The sequence below is a fragment of the Thunnus albacares genome, chromosome 2, assembly GCF_914725855.1.
Source record: "Thunnus albacares chromosome 2, fThuAlb1.1, whole genome shotgun sequence".
NCBI classification, from domain to species: Eukaryota; Metazoa; Chordata; class Actinopteri; order Scombriformes; family Scombridae; genus Thunnus; species Thunnus albacares.
The window spans coordinates 23,623,515-23,643,601 of NC_058107.1; the positions used below are offsets into that span (position 1 = coordinate 23,623,515).

The window sequence follows — 20,087 nt, forward strand, 5'->3', positions numbered from 1 at the left end:
GGGGTCTTAAACTTGTATTTTTCCCCATTGTTAAATCTGCTTTGTGGGTGTAGTACAACTGAATTAATGAAGTAAGATACTGTACACTTGTTCTTCATTAAGCAGGACATGTTGAGTGTTTTTTTGTTCATGTTTTGTTTCACAAATGTGTGTCTCTCAAATCATGGGTGGTATGTAGCAGCCATTTAACAAACAAACAGTAATTAGTTCCCGTAATGATTCTCCATTACATTTCTCAGCGGCCAAACTGTTTGAGAGGCAACGCAAGCACTGTTGCATTATAATTAACAATAGCTTGTATATTCCCCCAGAGGTGCCAGTTTATGGGTAAGGGGTACATTGGGAGAGAAAGGAATAATAAGAGAGAGAGGAAGAGATAGAGAGAGAGAGAGAGAGAGAGAGAGACAATGAGATGAATAAGAAATAGTACAAAACAGACTGACTTGTGTGTTTTTTCATTTGCTCTTCCTTGTTAATATCTCCCTTCTTTAGTGCAGTTGTACAGTAGATTTAATTCCTGAGCCACCTGGTTCAGCACTGTGAACTGAGTGAGTACTACTGTCCAAACTGTTTTCCACCCCCCTTTTTCTCATATTTAATGGTCATGGCCAATTAACATTTTCTGTTTTTATTGCATGTCATTTAAATATTGCTCCCAACTCCCACTTTTGGCCCAGGATGGGTTTAGATCCAAACCATCCATTAAAAGGGAAGGGATAGTGTGAACCACAAGTGTGAATCACTCAAAGTTATGGGTGTAACAGTACACAAAATTCAAGGATTGGGTATGTACCTCGGTTTTGGGGTCATGGTTCGGTACGATTTCAGTACAGCAGAAAAAAGATGCGGTATTGTTTCTCTATGGAGATAACGGAGCATATTTTAACAATAGTGTTGCTCTCAGTCAGTGTTATGGGTCTCTTGTTTGTCATTCTGATGGCAGTGACACTACAGGGTAACCAGGCTACCTTGGCTAAGCCGGCTAGCATACACTCATGAGCCTGCTACAGCTAAGTGGTGTGCTGCCAAAATGCTCTGGGTAAAACTTGCGCTCTAGAATTATTGTTCCACATGTCGGACTAAGTGGATTATTAAACTATTTTGACAGTAATTGTTTGGGTCAAGGAGTGTATTCTTCGTATGACTGCATGCAAAGAACTGTAACGACTGTACTGTGAAGATCTGGGACAAATACACATACCGTTACACCCCTACTTAAAGTGTACCATCCATGGCCCTCTTCCTCAGTCACCTAACTAGTAATACTAAAGGTGCCTTTAGACTGTGTAACAACAACGGTAGTGTAAATTTATTGCATGTCACATTGTGAGAGAGACGAGACACCTATAATAAAAATCTTGGCACAATCTGTGTCAGACTGTACAATATCAATTTGAGGCATGTCAGATTGTGCACTGAATGTATAGTGAATCATGGCACTACAATGTAAACAGAAAAAAGTACATGAAGGCAGAGGTACATCATTAGCTCGTGTCATCCATCTGTGCCACTCATATGTTTTGAAAATGCAGCAAAATCACACAAACTTAATTTTAATTTCACCTCCAGCCTTTTGGTTTTTGTGTGCCATGGATGTCTGAAGGAGAACAAGTGTGTTTTCCCCTAAACTTTAATCAGAAAACTGCACTTAGGAAGTGTCACACTGACCAGTGTTTTCTGTCATTTCATGACATATTCTGATTGGTTGGTTTGTAGACATGGGTTGCAGCAGTCACATTATTAGAATTTGGCTAAGCCGGCTAACATACACCGATGGGCATGCTACAGCTAAAATTTTTGACACTGTCAGAATTTTGCCTCAGTCTGTCTTTGGTTGTCAAAGCTCCAAATGGTCGTCGATTGACATGTCTCGCAGTGCGTTCTGGGACCACCGTTTTAGACTGACAACCAAAGATTTTACCAATTTTCTCTCACGATTGTCAACATTTGTCTTAGATAGCCCAAAATCTCACAGTGGAAAGGAGCCTTAATATGATAATGAAGACATGGTCATACACCATGTTTGCTTGTGCAAACATCAGAGTTCCCAGCCAAGCAAGAAGCACCACTGCTGGGGATTCAATCAAGGTCACTCCAGCTGTGACAAAGTTTTTTCTTACTTGACATTACTAATTGTAGTATTCTCATTTTATCCAAATGTGCACTTAGAAATAATGGTATAGTTTTAAAATATATGTTAAGATATATACTATAGAGACTGCAAAGTAGTGTGAATGAGTAGGAGGTTAAAACCTTGTATTGTGACATCGAACAAACTAGGTCTTTTCGAGCATAATCCGGCCCTTATGTTTACGCACACTCTGACTTCCTTGTTCACAGGACAAGCAAGGACAGTTCTTGACAGCAATCAGTTGAATTTCATCACTATCCCAAACTGCCATGGCCTACATTAAGGGGAGTCTTAACTTACTCTTGCATCTGTGTGATTACTAACTCTTTCCACCATTGTCTCTCTCTAGGTCTCTCCAGGACTTGTCCAAGCAGACAGAGTTGCCTTATGGTACGGTGCTGGACTCTGCAGTATATGATCAGGTGCGCTCCAAGGCAATGAACCCCTTTGAGAGAGATCCTATGTACTCCCAGATGTGGCGGATGATAAACCGTACTGGAGGTGCTGATAACAATGTTGAAGAGTCAAAGGAAGGCATTCGGAAGGTAGGTTTTTACATTTTAATCTTTAGTTTTAGTAAGTTGTCAGTTTCTAAACAAAGGTACTTAGACACATGTAAAATAACTGTTGATAGTAAAACAAAAATTGGTGTTGAAGGAGTACTGTAGTTTTGAGTAAAGGGTCCAGTTGCGAAGTGGGGGCAACACCAAAGCGATCATTTATTATACAAAGCATTCAGATTCAGGCCATAATTTGCCAGCATTTAAACTTGTCAGTTTCGACAACACATACTTTGAGCTGCATATTATGATACGAAAAGTGCTATATAAATGATTTATTTATTTATTTATTATTATTGTTATTGTTATACATGTATATAATTTTATACTATGTGGCTTTCCTTTCTTTGTAGAATTTACTGTTAACATGGTTATAATAATAAGGATAATTCTATAACAATTAAAAATATAATAATAGTAAAATAATAATAATAGTAGTAGTAGTAATACTTTTTACTATAATAATAGTAAAAAGTATTCCATGGTATGGTGCAACATTAGCCCTTAAAAGATGAGCCTTGTGGTGTGATCATACTGCAAGATACGTCCTGCGTCCTCCATCCTTCCTTTCCCAGAGAACAATTTCACTTGAGATCATTGCTGCCCAGCATTATGTTAAACCAATCATAAACCAATTTATGTGACAAAGAAAAGCGCACTCTGTGTAAGTGCTGTTGTCACTGAATAACATGGGCAGCTGGTAAACAGTTAGGTTGCTTTGCACATGGGGTGATTTAACAATTATATTTGATGTAATGATACCATTAGGGATAAGAGCGAAAAAACGTCTCTTTCAATAGAAGCATTCAGCACATTTATTTGTTCAGCTGTTTGCATTTGTGTCCATTGATCCCAAAATAGGAAAAAGACAGAACTTCATCAGCACAGCAAATGCTGTCAAGGTCTTTTGCCTGATCATGTGTTTCTGCATTCTTTGTTTTTTTTTAATTTTTAAAAAAAATTTTAAATAAGGGGTTTATATTCTAATACCACGCATTTTATATCAGCATCCAAAAGGCAAAACACTCACAGTTTTTCTGATGTTATTCATAAGAATTTTGCTTGTAAACCTGCACCCCCAATTTATAACACATTTAATACATACAGTACAGTGAATTGAATTTCACACTGTATATATAGCATACAGTACATCCTTCTTGTACACAGCTCAGCCTCAGTCCTGTTTTGACATACAGCTCCTGCTACAGAATGATGTTAATGATACACAGATAATGCTTGCATGGTTAAATACTTAATTCCCTCGGTGATTACCCGGCATCATAAATACCTGACTACCGCATCTCATTTGCACGCATCCCACTTTCTGTTTGCATCGCCCTTCTCTCTCCCAGTGAGAGTCTCACTTTATCCCTCCTCCCTTTAGAATATATTAGCCTTGAACTGGAGCCAGCATTGGAAGAGTTGGGAGGAGTGATTAAAGTGGCGTGTGGTGTTTTTAAAATGATGAGATAAATGCGGCACATAACAGCATATAAGCACACAACTATTAACACACATACGTTGTTTTTTTGGCAGAGGTGTTTATTGAGCATGTACAGTATACCAGAATCATGAATAAGTCAGTATTTTATTGTTAATCTGAGTTATGTGTGTGTGAAACCAAGAGGTATTTTTTTTATCTTAACTAACAACTTGACACAAACAGCTTGATGTAAAAAACATAAATCTTCTGATCTGATTGAGTTTGATTAGGAATTTAAAGTTATTTTATTGCGCATCACATTTAGTCTGTCTTTCATGCTATCATATCAGTTGACTGAATACAAATGTTTCTCTCAAAAAAATAATTAAAGGGTCCTAAAAAATTTTCATTGCTAGTGGCAAATTAAGAAAATATCATTGGAGGAATTTTAATGCAGACAGTATGCTAGTTCTTTTTTTCAAATGTATGTAGTTATTAAGGAATGTTATTAAGGAATCATGTTGAGGACTGTGTAGAAATTATCACATCTTAAATGAAGAGCTCACAAAATCCTGATACTTTTTTGTATTTAAAATATTTAAATAAAATTCACATGGATATACAGTTGTAGACCTGGTGTCTAATAGTATCCACATTAATTCAGTCATTCCAATCATTGTAAAATAATTTTAAGTAGCTTAAAAAATCCAACAATATTGCCAATTTGAAACATTATGTAGGAACATGCTGATATTTTGACCTCTTGGCATATATACTACGTGAGTAACAGCGCCACCAGAGATTAAGTTGTAAGATCATTTTAAAATAGTTCAAAAGTTTGGACATCACTGCTGCAAGACTGCTCAATATTGATGAATAGAAAAATGAGGTGCTATGTGAGCATGGAGCTGATGTTTTTTTCAATCATGTTTTACTATTTGACTAGTGTGGTACACAGGGATCATTGCCCCACAGGTTATTTTGTTGACATTGTTGGATAGGCTGTCCACTCCAAAACCATGTTAGAAATCATAACAATAGATGAAAAAGCAGTGTGGTTTCATATGCTATCTATTATCTTTGGCGGACATTTGTGGAGAGCATGCTGTTGAAAACAACAGGGCATGATCATCCGACTTTGGCACTTATCACTAAGGACAGCAAGACCAAAGTCAAACTCTATGTTGTTGTCCATTGATTGATTGCAGCAAGTGGTGGGGAAATTCAGTTTCACCCTGTTGTATCAGTGCTACATTCCAGCTGCCAAAGATCAGCTAAAAGGTGACTGCAACACAGCAGTAATACCCAGGAGATGAACAGAGTCACCTGTGAGATGTTAGGCTGACCATTCAAGTCTGCTTGCTGCTTACATTGAGTTGATGGCTGGAGACAGTGAGAGGACAGTATGCTGTTGGGGAAATTTTCGTACCTGTCTGCTGCCTGCTAGTGGACTACAGTAAATAGAGGGTAATCTGAACAGAAATGCATTCAAACTACATATGGACACAAAGTCGCAATGTCAGAGATTGGACTGCTGCTTGGTGCAGGCTAGGTTGCATTGTTTATCAACCTTATGTGCACAAGTAAGCCTAGCACAATAGTGTCAAGTAAAAGTTATGAGTAATGTGTAATTCATTATTTTTTAAAATCCTTATGTGTCTACAGAAAGAGCTATGTCAATAGTGATAGTAATACATAGTAAGAGAACAAGAGTCCACATTAATGTCTTGTGGTTACTGATATACTGTACATTTCCAGGAGCTATGCTAAAGTGTTTAAGGTTGAATATTTCTTTAATTAGTAAGTAAGACTGAATGCTCTATGATGAGTAAATAATATGACAAAGGTAGCTTTCCAGTAGCAACAGAGTGCACGCAGGCAGGACTGACAGGAGACAGAACTGGACAAAGTGCTGGTCATAAGCAGGATGGAGAAAGGACCTGGATCTCTTGGATAAATCCTACAAGACAAAGGTGACACCTCCAGAGTGGCAGCAAGCACTGCACAGCAGCAATGAGAGAGAACACGAGAGGGAAGCAGACCTTCCTCTCCGACTATTTCAAATAGCTTCACTGGCATGAACAAAGACACGTTGTTGGCAAAGCAGTTTACAGAAAATTCACATGTATTACATACTACATATAAATATTAAATACACAGGTCACACATGCACATACATCAGTGTTGTTTTTGACTGTCAGAAGCTCTGTCAGAAATTGACATTTTTACAAATTTTTACGCTACACTTTTAGATTCTGGTTGGTTTGCCTGGTTTTAACAAGGTAAAAGATTTTAGTCATCAGACTTTTGGATTTTAAGTTAGCTGTCAGCTGGATGTAGCCTGCTGGACTGCCACGACTGCTGCTAGCTTAGCTAGGTTGTTTTTAGCCTGGTGGCCAGGCTAGCTGGTTGTTTTTACTGAGGATTTTAAGGAATTTTCTCTTTGGATTTTACTCCTCTATCCCTGGTTGAGGGGCTTGAGGGACATTGTTTGAGTATTGAAGATAGGAGAAGTTTCTGCAGTTCAAATGGACTTTACTCACCACCCCTAGTCATGGGTTTCCACTTGAGAGACTGGACTGCTTTAGGCGTGTTGCAGGTCTCATCAATGATGGTCATAACTAGGGGTGTGCCCGAATACAAATACGTTATTTGGCAAAGCACAAATAGTGGGTTTTTTATGAATATTTGTTTCATACAAATATTTTTTTAATTATTTGTTTTTGGGAAGAAAAAAATAAAACATGTCAAATACCAGCGAGCAGGTCAGTTATAGTCGCTAACTCAGTCTCTCTCCTCTGCTCCGCTGTTACGTCTATCAGCAGGTCTCAATGAGGGGAGTCACATCCACCTGCTACATGACACTTATTTCTTAATTTGGATATCACTTTTCATCTTTAATTTTCTAAAATTATAAGCGTAATAAAAACAAAAACAGGATTTTTAAGCCTCTTTCCACGTTTATTCGAATACAAATACAAATACAAATAATTTTGCTGCCTCAACAAATACAGATACAAATACAAATACTGGGCCCTCTGCACATCCCTAGTCGTAACAGATGGAACCTCCAATATTAAGACTGAGCTCTTCTCCATTACAAGTCTCATAAATGATCTCCTCCAGCGGCAGTCACTGCTTGAAGACTGCTTGGCCTCTTTGGTACTGCCTGGCTTTGGGGTGCCAGATGCCGGCTGCCTCCCACCGGCTCTTGGAGAAGTTGCCTCCTGGCTTTTAGTTGTAAAAGGTAAACACCGAAGAATTTTGCTTCCCCCCTTCGTCCCATATGGATCTGTGAATGTGACATCACTGATGACCTGCAGCAGATAGCATGCCCTCCTTACCTCTAGCTGAGCTCACTAACCCAGAGGGAATTCTACCTCTGCCAGTGTTTTTACTAAAGCTTTTAACACTATCCCTTGTGGGATAGGGCCCTCATTATCAGCGGATGAGCATCTAACTAATTTCAATATCATCTGCAATTCAATTCCTTGATGAAATTGCCCCATTAAAATTAAAACACAATTAAAATTAAAACCAGGAAAAATAACACTTGTCCCAGTAATGGGACACCTAGGTTTACCTCAGCTCTGACCCTAATAAGTTCAATGAGATTTTCGCTTATAAACTGTCTTGAGTACATTCATAAACGAAATGAAAATTTCCTTAAACTCATCTCAAAAAAGACTGAGATACTTCTTGTGTATTGGAAATGGAAATGTGCTATATAAATAAAGGTTATCATTATTATTATTATTATTATTATTATTATTATTATTATTATCATTATTATATGCAGATTCTATATTATACTGATGATTTTTGGGATCTTATAGTGATTGTGAGTCCCTTAGGCTGTGGCAGGCAGACAACAAATATTTAGCTGCCAGAGGAGCTGCTGTCCCTTCACCCAGGAGAACTGCCGGTTTCCCCTCTGTGGTTAACTTGAGGAGGTTTGTTAATTTCTTGGCTGTTTCCCTGTATTGGAAGTCTCTTACTGAAGAGAACTTCTCACAGTGGAGGAGGAAGTGCATCTCTGTGTCCACCTCCCATGTCTGGGCAGCCATGTCTGCCTGTATCTTCCGGTTTCTACCGCCAGTTAATGGTCACTGAGCCTGTATTTTGTCATGATCAGTCTCTGCTTCGTATCTCTGACAGAGTGGAATGTTCTAAATATAGATCTTTTGACTGACTCATAATTAGTTTTATTGGATTGTGTTGTTTTGAATCAGAGCTGTTGAGAGCCCATTGGTTAGTTTCACCATCAGCTGACTTAGGGGGCTATTTTCAGGGTTCAGCCCTTTGGTTTTTAGTGCTTTGAAGGGATGTATGTGTTTTGGACTTGAATTTAGATGTGTCCAAAAATGTTATTGCCTGTTTTTGTATGTTTAACAGTACTGGGAAACATCCCAGTTCTGCTCTGCAGGCGTTATTTGGAGTTTTCCTTTGAACGATTAGAGTTCTTCGACAGAATTCAGTGTGGAGGGCCTCTACTGGGTGTTTGTCCCATGAGACATACTCCAATCTACTGAGCAGGCCCCAGACCTCACTTCCATATAAAGCTATTGGTAAAATTAATTGGAATGTTAATGTTGGATAACTTGGTTTCTAATGCACACATTGCTCTGCCTGCTTCTTCTTTGAGTGCATTTATTGCCATACTGAAATTTCCTGATGCCAATATCTTATGACCAAGGTAAGTATAATTTTTTGTGTGTTCAATTAGGGTGTTGATCAAAGTAAAATAATTGTTTTCAAGATGTTTTTTTTAAGATAAGAATTTGGGTTTGTTTAAAATTTACCTCCAAGGCCCAGTTATGGCAGTATTGTTCTAGGATGGTCAGGTTATGTTGAAGACTATCTCTGGTTGGGGAGAACAGAACAAGGTCATCTTCATAAGGTATCTAATCTCTGTGTCAAAGAGTGTGAGGCCCAGAGCTGCTGAATGATCCAACTGGTCCGCAAGTTCATTTATATACAGATTGAATAATATAGGACTTAAACAGTGCCCTTGTTTCACACTGCATCCTTGAGTGAAGTACTCTGTTCTTTGATTGTTAATTTTCACAGCTCACTGGTTGTGCTTGCACATACATTTGATAAGATTATATACCTTACCACCTAGTCTACTTTGAGGGATTCTGAAGAAAAGTCCCTCAAGCCAAATGGAATCAAAGGCTTTTTTTAAAATTGATGAAACAAGCAAATATTTTCCCTCCCTTTTCTTGGTGGACATGTTTATTAATTAAGGTGTGTAAGGATATGATCGGAGGTTTGGTAACTTGGAAGAAAGCCAATCTGACATTTGCTAATTATATTTTTTTCTTGAATAAAGGTGGGTTTCCTGGAATTCAAGATACTACAGAATATTTTCCCAAGGTTGTTGCTGACACAGATCCCTTTGTAGTTATTAGGGTCTAATTTATTACCATTTTTATGGATTGGGACATCAGGAAAGCAGCCAGCAGTCAGCACTATGTTGAACAGTTTAACAACTGCAGTTTGCAACTCAGGGGTACTGTTCTTCAGCATTTCATTTTTTATGCAATCTGTGTCACAAGCTTTATTGGAATTAAGAGTTTTCAGTATGTCTGTTAACTCGTTTTGTGTAATTGGGTAATCTAATGGATTTTTGGTTATTCATGATGGCTGATTCAAGGTTCCCTAACTTTGTTTCAATTTCAAGTTGATTTAGGTTCAGGTCTTCAGGTGGGATGCTTTTATAGACGTCATTAAATTTATTTATTTTTCCAAACTCCACTGGCCCACCGATGCTGTGGCCCACTGGGATTTTTCCCAGTGTGCCCGATTGGCAGTACACCTCTGGTTCCTCATGGCTGAGGGTGAGGGAGTCAAAAGTGACTGTCTGAATATATGTTCATCTCCTGTGTGGTCTATACATTCAGGTTCTGAACCTGTTCATTTCTGCACAGAGAAGTATTGGGCTTGAAAGTGAAATATCTCTGTGTGTAGGGAGCTGTAGAACTCTTCTTCATGGTATGGTGACTTTGATGGAGGGTTGTATATTGCACACATACAGACCAGTGAAAAATCAAAGGAAAAACTGGTACAGGTCTGAATGCTTGACCCCTAGAGTGAAGGGATTTGGTGGCTCTGTTATGCTGTGAAGGGCATTTTGCTGGCATGGGTCCACTTGTCCCCTTAAAGGCAAGGGTCACTGCAAATCAATACAAAGTTGTTCTGAGTGATCACCTTTATTCTATGATGAAACATTTCTATCCTGATGGGAGTGGTCTCCTCCAAGATGACAATGTCCCAATTCACAGGGCACGAGGGGTCACTGAATGATTTGATGAGTATGAAAATGATGGATATGCTATGGCCTTCGCAGTCACCAGATCTCAACCCAACTGAACACCTATGGGAGATTTTAGACTGACATGTTAGACAGCGCTCCCCACCACTGTCATCAAAACAAAAATGAGGGAATATCTTTTTAAAGAATGGTGTTCCTCAGCCTTGGCATTGATACTACAAGTCTCTAGAACTCTTCTGGAGGGATGAACACCATTCTTCTCTCTAGAGCCAGTGTTTAGTTTGTCCATTCGGGGCTACTGTAGAAACATGGTGGTGCAGCATGGCAGGCTCTGTGGAAGAGGACCTGCTCCCTATATAGATACAACAATAGCTCATTCTAAGGTAACAAAAACACAATGATTCGTATTTTCATGGGATTACACACTAATTAAAACATACTTATGAATATTACATTCCATTTCTACCAAGTCCACCCTGCTAGACACCACTAAAACTTCTTCTTTTAAGAAATCAGGTCTGTGGTCTAGACCAAAAGTGTAGAGTACAAGAGTGCAAGAGTACAAACCCTGAATATTCCAAAGCTTATTGTGAAAGATTTAATTGAGAGAAAAAAGAAATAAATTTAACCAAAACATGAACAAAATGAAACAGAAAAAAGACCAATCTGGTGCAACCAATTTACAGGAGAATTAATATATTTAAACTAACTTTGTATTTGTGTGTGTGTGAGAAAGAAAGATAGAGAAAGAGTGAACGTGTGAGTGTCTGTATGTGTCTGTATCTCCGTGTGTGAAAGAGTGTGTGTGTGTTCTTTATCTAAGGTATCTCTGTACCTCATGTTCGCAGTAGTCTGTTACACAGAGTGTGGAGCATCTCTTTGATTGCCCCTAGTTCCCCTTACAGTGGTGGATAGGGGAGGCGTAGGATTGTTCATCATAGATGCATAGGTCATCTGTTGGTGATGGTGGGGTGTTGGGGTCTTCTGTGGCTGGATGGGCCAGTAGGGTGGGATATAGGATGGGGACGGAGTGTTGTAGGGGGGCAGAGCACTGCAGGTGCCACAGGTAGGTGGGAGGTAGAGTTTCTTGTCTGTATCTGGGTGGTCTGTAGTTCCTGGGCGCAGCAGCTGTGTGGGCAAGGGTGTTGGGGTTGCGACCAAGGGTAACATCCTTTTAATGTTTTACCAAATATTCTCATCCCAGCCTATACAGGTGTAGCCCGTCATAGAGATCCCATGTCCAAGGCAAACAAATATTTGGTGTCCAAGTTCTTTTGGAATCCATGAGTAATCCACCTGATCTTCTGTTTTTATTTTCAGTGTGTGTTCTCTGTGACTAGCAGCGTGTCTAGGTATTGTTACGGAGGTTTCTGAGCTGCAGGCTGTCTGTGCAGCACATTTCAGGTCTGTCTCTCCCACCGCGCAGCACACAGCCCTGTAATATTATACACTTTTGTCTTCTTAAAGGCTTGATTCTTTGGTTTGGCAGCTTATAAAAACATATAGTTCTGGATTCTTTACCCTGTTGGTAGTGCATCCCACCACACAGCAGCTTTTAGGCATATTTCTGTTGTTTGCTAGCAGACAGAAGTGACGAGGGGGCACCTTTACTCAATACAAAGTCAATGGAGAGCCATGAATTGTTTTCTCCTCTATAGTGGGCGGGACTTAATTGCGCTATGTCTCTATGCACCACCACTTGTTTGCAACGGTCTGTGTTGCTGTCTTTCTATTTTATGTCACTACTCTGTTTCCCAAACTTAACCCTCCCCCGTCCTTCTTTCTACTCTCTTGATATTTTCTTTCCTGTATCTCCCCCTGTCTCTCTGCCAGTCTCTTATTCATCTACATTGTGTTAAAGGCTACAGGGTGCACTCTAGTGGTACATTAATGCTTGTTCCTCTCTCAGTTGCTTTGACACAGGCTGATGTTTTATTTCTGCTGCAGTGACATAATTGCCATGTTTAACTGTATTTGTAAACCTCGATAATGAAAATGTATGGTATTTGATCATTCTAAAACAAAGTACTTTAAATGTAGATTGAACTTCACTTTAGTCAGTCAAATACTGTTGATATCCTCCTCCACATTTAGGTCTCTCTCTGAATTAATCTCTGAAATTCATCTTCCTCTCAGAAAAAAGTGAAACATTAATTTTACCCTGAAGCTTGTCACACAGAGAAAAAAGAGGTGTCAAAGGCTAAATGATCTCTTGATCTCAGTTACTTTTCACAAAGTCTGCCAAAAAGAGATGTAGAAACTAAGTGAAACACTTAATGGCCAATAAACTGAAGCCATCACCTAAAAATTCTTCAAAGTGGAGACTTTCTGCCTGTTATATTTTCCTCTCAAACTAGTGAACAATACCTGGAACAGTACTTTCAAGCTGGAGGGTATTTGGAAGACCATAGTGTTATTAAGAGACCCTATGAGTCACTCTGACTCGGACTCTTTTGCTCTCTGCCTCTATTTGATATATTTTGATGTGTTTGTCTCCTTCAATCCAGTCCCTCTGCTATATTTGATTCCTATGAGGTTAAGAACTTGATATATTTTGCCCCTCAGTGTCATGCTCTCTCTTCTCCCCCTCCTCTTCCCTGCTGCAGCTTTCTCTCTTCGTCTCTCTCACTCTCTCTCTTTCTCTCAGGCCTTTTCTCTTTCACAATAAACCTCTTACTCCTCTCTGTCACCGTTGTCTCCTGTGCACTATGGATTTTCTCCCTTTTCAGTTTCGATCCCCTGCAGCAGAATAATATTATATGTCAGATCGGGTCAGCGTCTGAGCTGTCTCTGGTATCACTCACACACAAACACACACACATAGATGCACGTACATGTGGAAATGCACATACAAACACTATTTTTTCACGTGTCCAAAAGCAGACGTATGTAAGCTTCATACACTAACACTTTTACTGACATGCACACCTTGGATGCATTGATACACACAAACACACACAAAGCCAGGCAAGCGCTGCAGAGTGAGGCCTGTCAGTGGGTAATATATGTGTCGCTCCCATTTCAGTCAATGATCAAGGCGTTCAATAAACTAAGAGGTGTTGCACCTCAGACTTGATATCTCATTAACTTGGTGTCACATATGATTTCAAAGACTAGTGTGTTGTATGTCACTGTTTGACATGGCGTTTCTATTTAAAGCGATGCGTTACTCAGTTGTGGTTGTCTCCATTTATTCATGGAAGGTCTCAGGAAGACTTTTTTTTTTTCTCAGTGTGATGTTAGGCAGGCCTTTTAGCTGAGGAGCTCCTGACAGCTCAGCATTTGACTGTTGTGCTGACTTGTAAAAGTAATTACTGAAATTAACTATCAATTACTTACCCTCTTAATTACTTAACCTCTGCACCCCCTGGACTGCAGCTTGTAAAGTACTGACACAGACCATAATGTGATGTGCTACTAATATGAGGCATCATATATTTGTCATAAAAATGGAAGGTCATAGTGACAGTGATGTGAACTCCCTCTGCTCACAGCTATAAAACAGAACCAACCAACATCTAGTACTGTGCCATAGTGTTGTTTGTGAGTGTGTGAGTGAGTGAGTTTTTTTCGTGCATTATACAATATGTATGTACATAGTTCAAAAGGACACATGCTGTTTATATTTTACGTATGTCCTCATAGCTTAAAGTGTTTTACAATATTAAATCAGTGTTCATAGGATGACTTTTTTTTCTTGTCACATTTGATTTCAGCTCGTGCCACAGGAGACCTTAACATATAAAGGAATGGAAAATGGAAATGTGTCTCACTGAGTGGCTTTTAAGTCTTGACAGTGTAGCACACACACACATATATATACATATGCAGCCTACACTCAAGCTTGAGCACACACACACACTACTGAGATATTCACATTTGCATGCTTACTCGCATACATTCCAGCGCACACACATACACACCTGACTCAGTTGATGTAAGTGTCCCTGTGTGAATATATGACAGCTACTCTCTGTCAGGTCTCAAGAGTCTTTGATGACTGCTGAGTGATTTTAGAGTTGAGTGGATTGCCAGTGTGAGTGATTTTCTGTCTGCCTGACTTTCTGCTGCACCATGCAAAGGTCCCACTTTAGAAAATGTGCATTACATATTATCATTACTCTGCAGTCTCAAATTGATGGCAGCTTCTAAAAAAAACAAAAGATTTGTATTGAAGCAGCAGTTATATCAACATTCACTTAAGTCAAGGCTAGGAGTAAAGAAAGCATAGTAAAGGCTGTTCTTCAATAAAGACACACTTTAATGAGTAAATATGGCAACAGTGAATTCACTAGCTTTCCAATCCAACCCTGAACAGAACAGCTTTGAACAGGACAATGAAGCCTTTAGTAGATTATGGATAATTCTGAATTTCATCCATGCATGCATCTAACAGTCACTCAGGGCTGTGAAACAGGAGGAGAAAAGGAGGGCAGGATATTGTGTTGGAAACAGTGAGTGTAAAGTTGACCCATTTCTGCTGTCATTTGTAAAACCCAGTTTTCTAAGAAAAAAAAAACATTTCCTGGAGATGTATTTCAAATATTTTTGAAGCATGGTAATTTTTATTTTACCATGCTGAAATGGATCTGATCATCTGATGAGGTCATACCAATCAATAGTCATGATTGGTATGACCTGACATGCGCTTGATGTGTTTGTGTACTGTCAAAAATGTCATCTTGTGACACTTTTATCACATGGATTTAACTTTTCTAGGCAGTGTTTCACTAATATTCTTCAAAATGCATGCATGTGTACACACCCATACCTGTTTTACATGGTATATAATATTATTGATGATGGAAAATTGCCTCACTTGTCCTACATATGTTTTACTCCATTCTGTAACAAGCTCGTTTCCCATCACCTAATGTCTCCCTATCACCATCTGCCCATTTAGCATAATGACTCCAGAAATTATGATAAAAATTACCATCATTTCTTCACCTCTGCTACATATATTTCGAGACTGGAAGTAAGGAGCTGTATAATGTAAGCCTATAAGCTTTCACCAATTTACCATAATGATTTCAGTGATAATGATAAAGATTATGCTGATTTCTCTGCCAGATAGAACTGATGGTAAATTAACCAAGACCTGTTTAGATTCTTCAGCCCTGGGTGAGGCCATCACAGCACTCGGGAGGACAATTGAGACAAAGCAGTGGAAAGATGAGGGGTGGAGGGGAAGAAGATATGGATGGTGAATGGGTGCTCGGGGAGTAAGAAAGGGGAAATTGGGAGATTTAGGGAGGTGGAAAGAGAGTGATAACAGAGGAGAAAGTGACCGAAAGAGAGATGGAGACTGTGGGAGCTGCTGGAAATGGGTGAGAAAGGACAAGAATGGAGAGCGAGGTGAGGGCAGGATGGAGGGGTAGATGGAAAAATAGAGAAAGAATTGGTGATCAGGGACCTAGATAGAGTTGAAATGTAGAAAAGGAAGATGGAGGAAATGAGAATGTGGAAGATATGAGACGGAAGAGAGGAGATTGAGGAGAAAGAGCACAGAGACAGAAAATATGGGCGAATTTTAACACCACATTTTACTAATACATAAATTCTTTATTTTCCTATTGCCTTAATGGACTCTTGGGTGCATTAATCAGTGGGGCTAAGACCATCAAATAAAAAAAAACACCCTATCAAACATTAGAGAGCGGATTTAGCGAGACAGACAGAGAGAGAGGCAGAATTTGTCTGACTACAAATGAGGCGTCTCCTTCAATGACAATGATGCGTTAAGTGGCCTGGGTCATCTTTTTCCTCACAGTAAAACCTCATTACTCACAGCTTATATTATTTTATTAACATGAGAGGCAGGATGAGGGAGAAACAAAGAAGAAAAAATAAAGAGGGGGGTGAAAAGGGGATGGATGGAAGAAATCGGGAGTAGGAGGATGACTAACACAGGAAGTGGTGAGACTAATAAAAGGGAGGCAGATAGAGGAACAAGTAAAAGTAGGAAAAGAAATAGGAAATGCTGGTAAGAGCTGTGGCAGAAGTGTGGAGAGAGAGACATTAATGGATGGAGTGGTGGTGGGAGGTAAACACAACAAAGGGAGAGAGAGTAAGCCTTGGGAAGAAGGCATTCTTCCCCATCTCTCTCTCTTCCCTCCAGCTGTTATCTAGCCACTGTCCTCATTCCCTAATGGAAAAAAAAACATGCAGGTAAAAACATGTAGGTGTGTCTAAAGATTTCGACACTACGCTCCCATCTTCAAGCTCTGCCTCTCTTCATTAGTGAGTTAAGCAATGTGAAGCAAGGTGGATGGGGAAAGATGTTTAAACAGAGCATGTCATTGAGCCTCACCCCACATGCCTCGCAGTGTGTGTGTGTGTGTGTGTGTGTGTGTGTGTGTGTGTGTGTGCTCTCAACTCAGAGACGCCTCTCTAACACCTGTTTACCCTCTCAAATCACAGTCAACAAGAGATCTGTAGGCAGTGGTGCAGTCTGAGTGTGTGGGTGTGTGTCTGCTTGTCTCACTGCGTATGTGTTTGTGTCAGTGTCACAGTTCTTTAAGGACCTCCTGCCAACCAGCCATTGGTCAGGGAGTTGCCAAGGTTACCGAGCAGGGTGGCCCAGCTGTGTTCGGGTGACAGATCTCTGTATTTGTGATTTGTCTCTCTCTCTCTCTCTATCTCTCTCTCTCTCTCTCCATCTCTATTTGAGAAAGAGAGGTTGACTTTTCATGAACAAAGCTTTCAGGTCTCAAGGTTGCCTGAAGCTATGCGACTTATATCTCTTACATGTTCATTAATGTGCAATGTCCTTCCGGTGATTCCCCTTTTCATCTCTTTAATTCCCTTCCTTCCCTTTCTTGGTTCCATTTTCTGCTGATGTTGTTTTGCTTTCAATGTCAGGAGTGATACTTGTGGTATTTTGTGTCTGAGCCAGTGTGATGGCATGGTGCAGCTACATAAGGGTCGAGGCACAACCAGTTTCATTAGATTTTTAAAAATTAATGTCATACTTATGTGTTTGTTATGTATTTTATTGGATTTGAATGAAATCTCTGCAGAGGCATAAGCTGGCTTGATATAAATCTGTCACTGTGCCTGAGTATGACTGCCGCAATATCCTCTGTAATAACCCAACCTTTGCTAAGACCAGAAAATGTCTTTTTTGGCTGCTGGGCTCTCTCATTTTCTATTTTCTAGTAGTGCAAATCACCCTGACAGGAAAAAGGGAAAGCTCTTTTCCTGCAGAGTCTGATAGCTCATTAGGATTCAACACAACAAGCCCAAACAGCAAACATATTTTCCTGCTGTTACAATCCTTTGCCTGTGTGATGACAGTGTTTCTGTGTTGTGACTCAGATTCAGGGAGAGCAGATGAAAAGAGAAAAACAGTAGGAGGAAATGGGAGAGAATTTACTCTCCATATTAAAGAAGGAAATGGTAAGTATTGAAAGAGACATTTGCCATAAGAGAATGATAGATGTTGGATAAGAAAATGGAAAGATAGAGAGAGAAAGATAGATAGAAACTACCCTTGCCAAGTGTGGTGATTGATTAAAAACTGACATGTTTGCTAGAGATGTGACAAATCGGGCTAGAGTCGAGGGAGCAGAGAGAGAGAGAGAAAGGAGGGAAATAAGAAAGAGGGTGTGAGGAGGTGAATTATAAGTGTTTGCTTTAATAAAAGAAGGAAGGAAATAAGAAATAAATCTATTATCTACCTATTTCTTTCTGTCTATACTTTCTTTTCTTCCCATATCTAATAATAAAGCCTAATTTCCTTCTTATCTGTTTCTTACTCTTCTGCCAAGACTCAAGCATCCATCTGGCACCCACACAATCTTTCATTCCCACTTTTATTCTCTTTCTCTCTTGCTCTCTCTTTCTGCCTCTCACGGTCTGTTTTTCTCTCGATCCCTTTTGTCTTACGCTATACATCCTGCGTCTGTAATAATTACAGCAGCTAACAAGGAAATCAATGAAAGTCAACGGATGGAGACGGCAATTAATGCGCTCTCGTTATTATGATTGTGTAGGTGTTTGTGTGTTCTCCGGTTTGTGTATGTATACCTACGGTACATTTGATTGTATGTGTGCATGCTTATATCCTGTTGTACAAGATGTGAAGGTCTGCCTGTCTTAGGGGTGCTTGCATACATATCTGACAGCAGAAACTTTCTCTCTGTTTTGATTCTGTTATTCTCAGTAGAGGATTTGCTTATCATTAGCCTGTAGCCTCGCTGAGATAAACCAAAAATTGGAGGATGGAATATTCCTACTGGGACTTACTGTATCTGTCATGCTTGCTCTAATGATTTATTATAGAAATGGGTCTGTGGCTACTCAGACAGACCGAGAGAAAGGAAGCAAGATGCAAGTAAAAAGAGAATCTAGGGAGAGCATAAATGAATAGTGTATATAACTATTCTACAAAAGTACCAAGAGTCTTAAGACATTTCTAGAATAGGACTTTAGTATTCTGTTATATGTGATATTCTTTTCATCCCTTCTCAATAAAGACGCCTAGCCCTCGGATATAAATGTTCAAGAAGAGACCCATAGGCCAAATCTGGCCCTTCACCATATTATTGCCCCCCATCAAAATCAGAAAATTTAATTTATTGAGCAATACCAAAACTTTTAAACATCTTTCAGTAAATGTATCCCACATATAAAACTGTTTTAAGCAGTTTGAACAAACGTATTCAAACATCAGCCATACACTTTTGTCAGTCTGTTTTATTTCCAAGAACATTTAAAAAGATTGTAAAAAATATTACAACCAAAGGAATTTAGAGAATATAGGATGGTGTCTTCACTGGACCTATAAACCTGCAGTGGCCCAATGCTTGAAAAACTGGCTCTTGGCCAAACCTTGCTACACGCCCCTGCCCTCTGGTGTACAAGCTTAATTTAATAATGAGTGCCTGTGTAGATACTGATCCCTTACTTTCATTTAATGTCCTGCTATTGTCTGGAGCTGTTTTGCATCGCTTCAATGACTATTCTATTGATTTTAAAGTGGAGATGTAAAATGTCTAGAGATGTCCTTCATCGAGCCTAAAGATTGGTATCGGGGCATATTAGTGGGTTGGTATCAGAGAAAATGAACCCGATCAAATGCAGGTCCTTCCTTCACTGTACTCTACTTTGTTTTATCCACCACAGCTTGTTAATGTTGCAGCACTCCTCTCTTTTACAACAGGCCGGCTCTATGTTTCCTGCATCTCGCTGCATATGTGAGTGAAAATTAGATTGTGCAGCCTGCGCTGAGCGTCGACAAACATTGCTAGCAGCAGGTCATATCAACTGTTGCTAATTAATGTTTATTCCTCGAGTAACTTGATGACAGGACTAATTGAAACTTGGCTGTGGTCGGGTTTGTGTGCTCTCTGCAGTTGGTGTCTGTACTTGGTGTTGAGTGTTTTTGTAGTTCCAACAACTCCAACAGATCTAGTTGATGGTGTCACATCAATTTTAGGCATTGCATTCTCCAAGTTACACTTTCTTTCATATCAAATCAATAATTTAAGCTTGTAAATAACTTTGAACAAGGATTTTAAGTATTTTGATCAAGTATTGAGAAATAAGGTGTGCCAAATTTAGTATGCTACACCTGTTATTTCAATGTGCCAAATATATATTTAATTAAAGCTGCAAGCAGCATTGAACGGGCCTTCGCACCCTTGTGCATGTCGGAGCACGGTGCAGTCCAAGGGCTTCTGTCACGGCCAT

General features: G+C 39.5%; 1 protein-coding gene across 3 annotated transcripts in view; it reads left to right on the forward strand.

The window, feature by feature from the left end:
* grid2 (glutamate receptor, ionotropic, delta 2) overlaps positions 1-20,087 on the forward strand; it is a 227,426-nt gene that overhangs the window by 152,254 nt on the left and 55,085 nt on the right. For all 3 annotated transcript variants that reach the window (XM_044373896.1, XM_044373897.1, XM_044373898.1), the window contains exon 11: positions 2,481-2,676. In XM_044373896.1, coding sequence (XP_044229831.1) covers positions 2,481-2,676 — 196 coding nt within the window. The remainder of the gene's footprint in view (positions 1-2,480; positions 2,677-20,087) is intronic.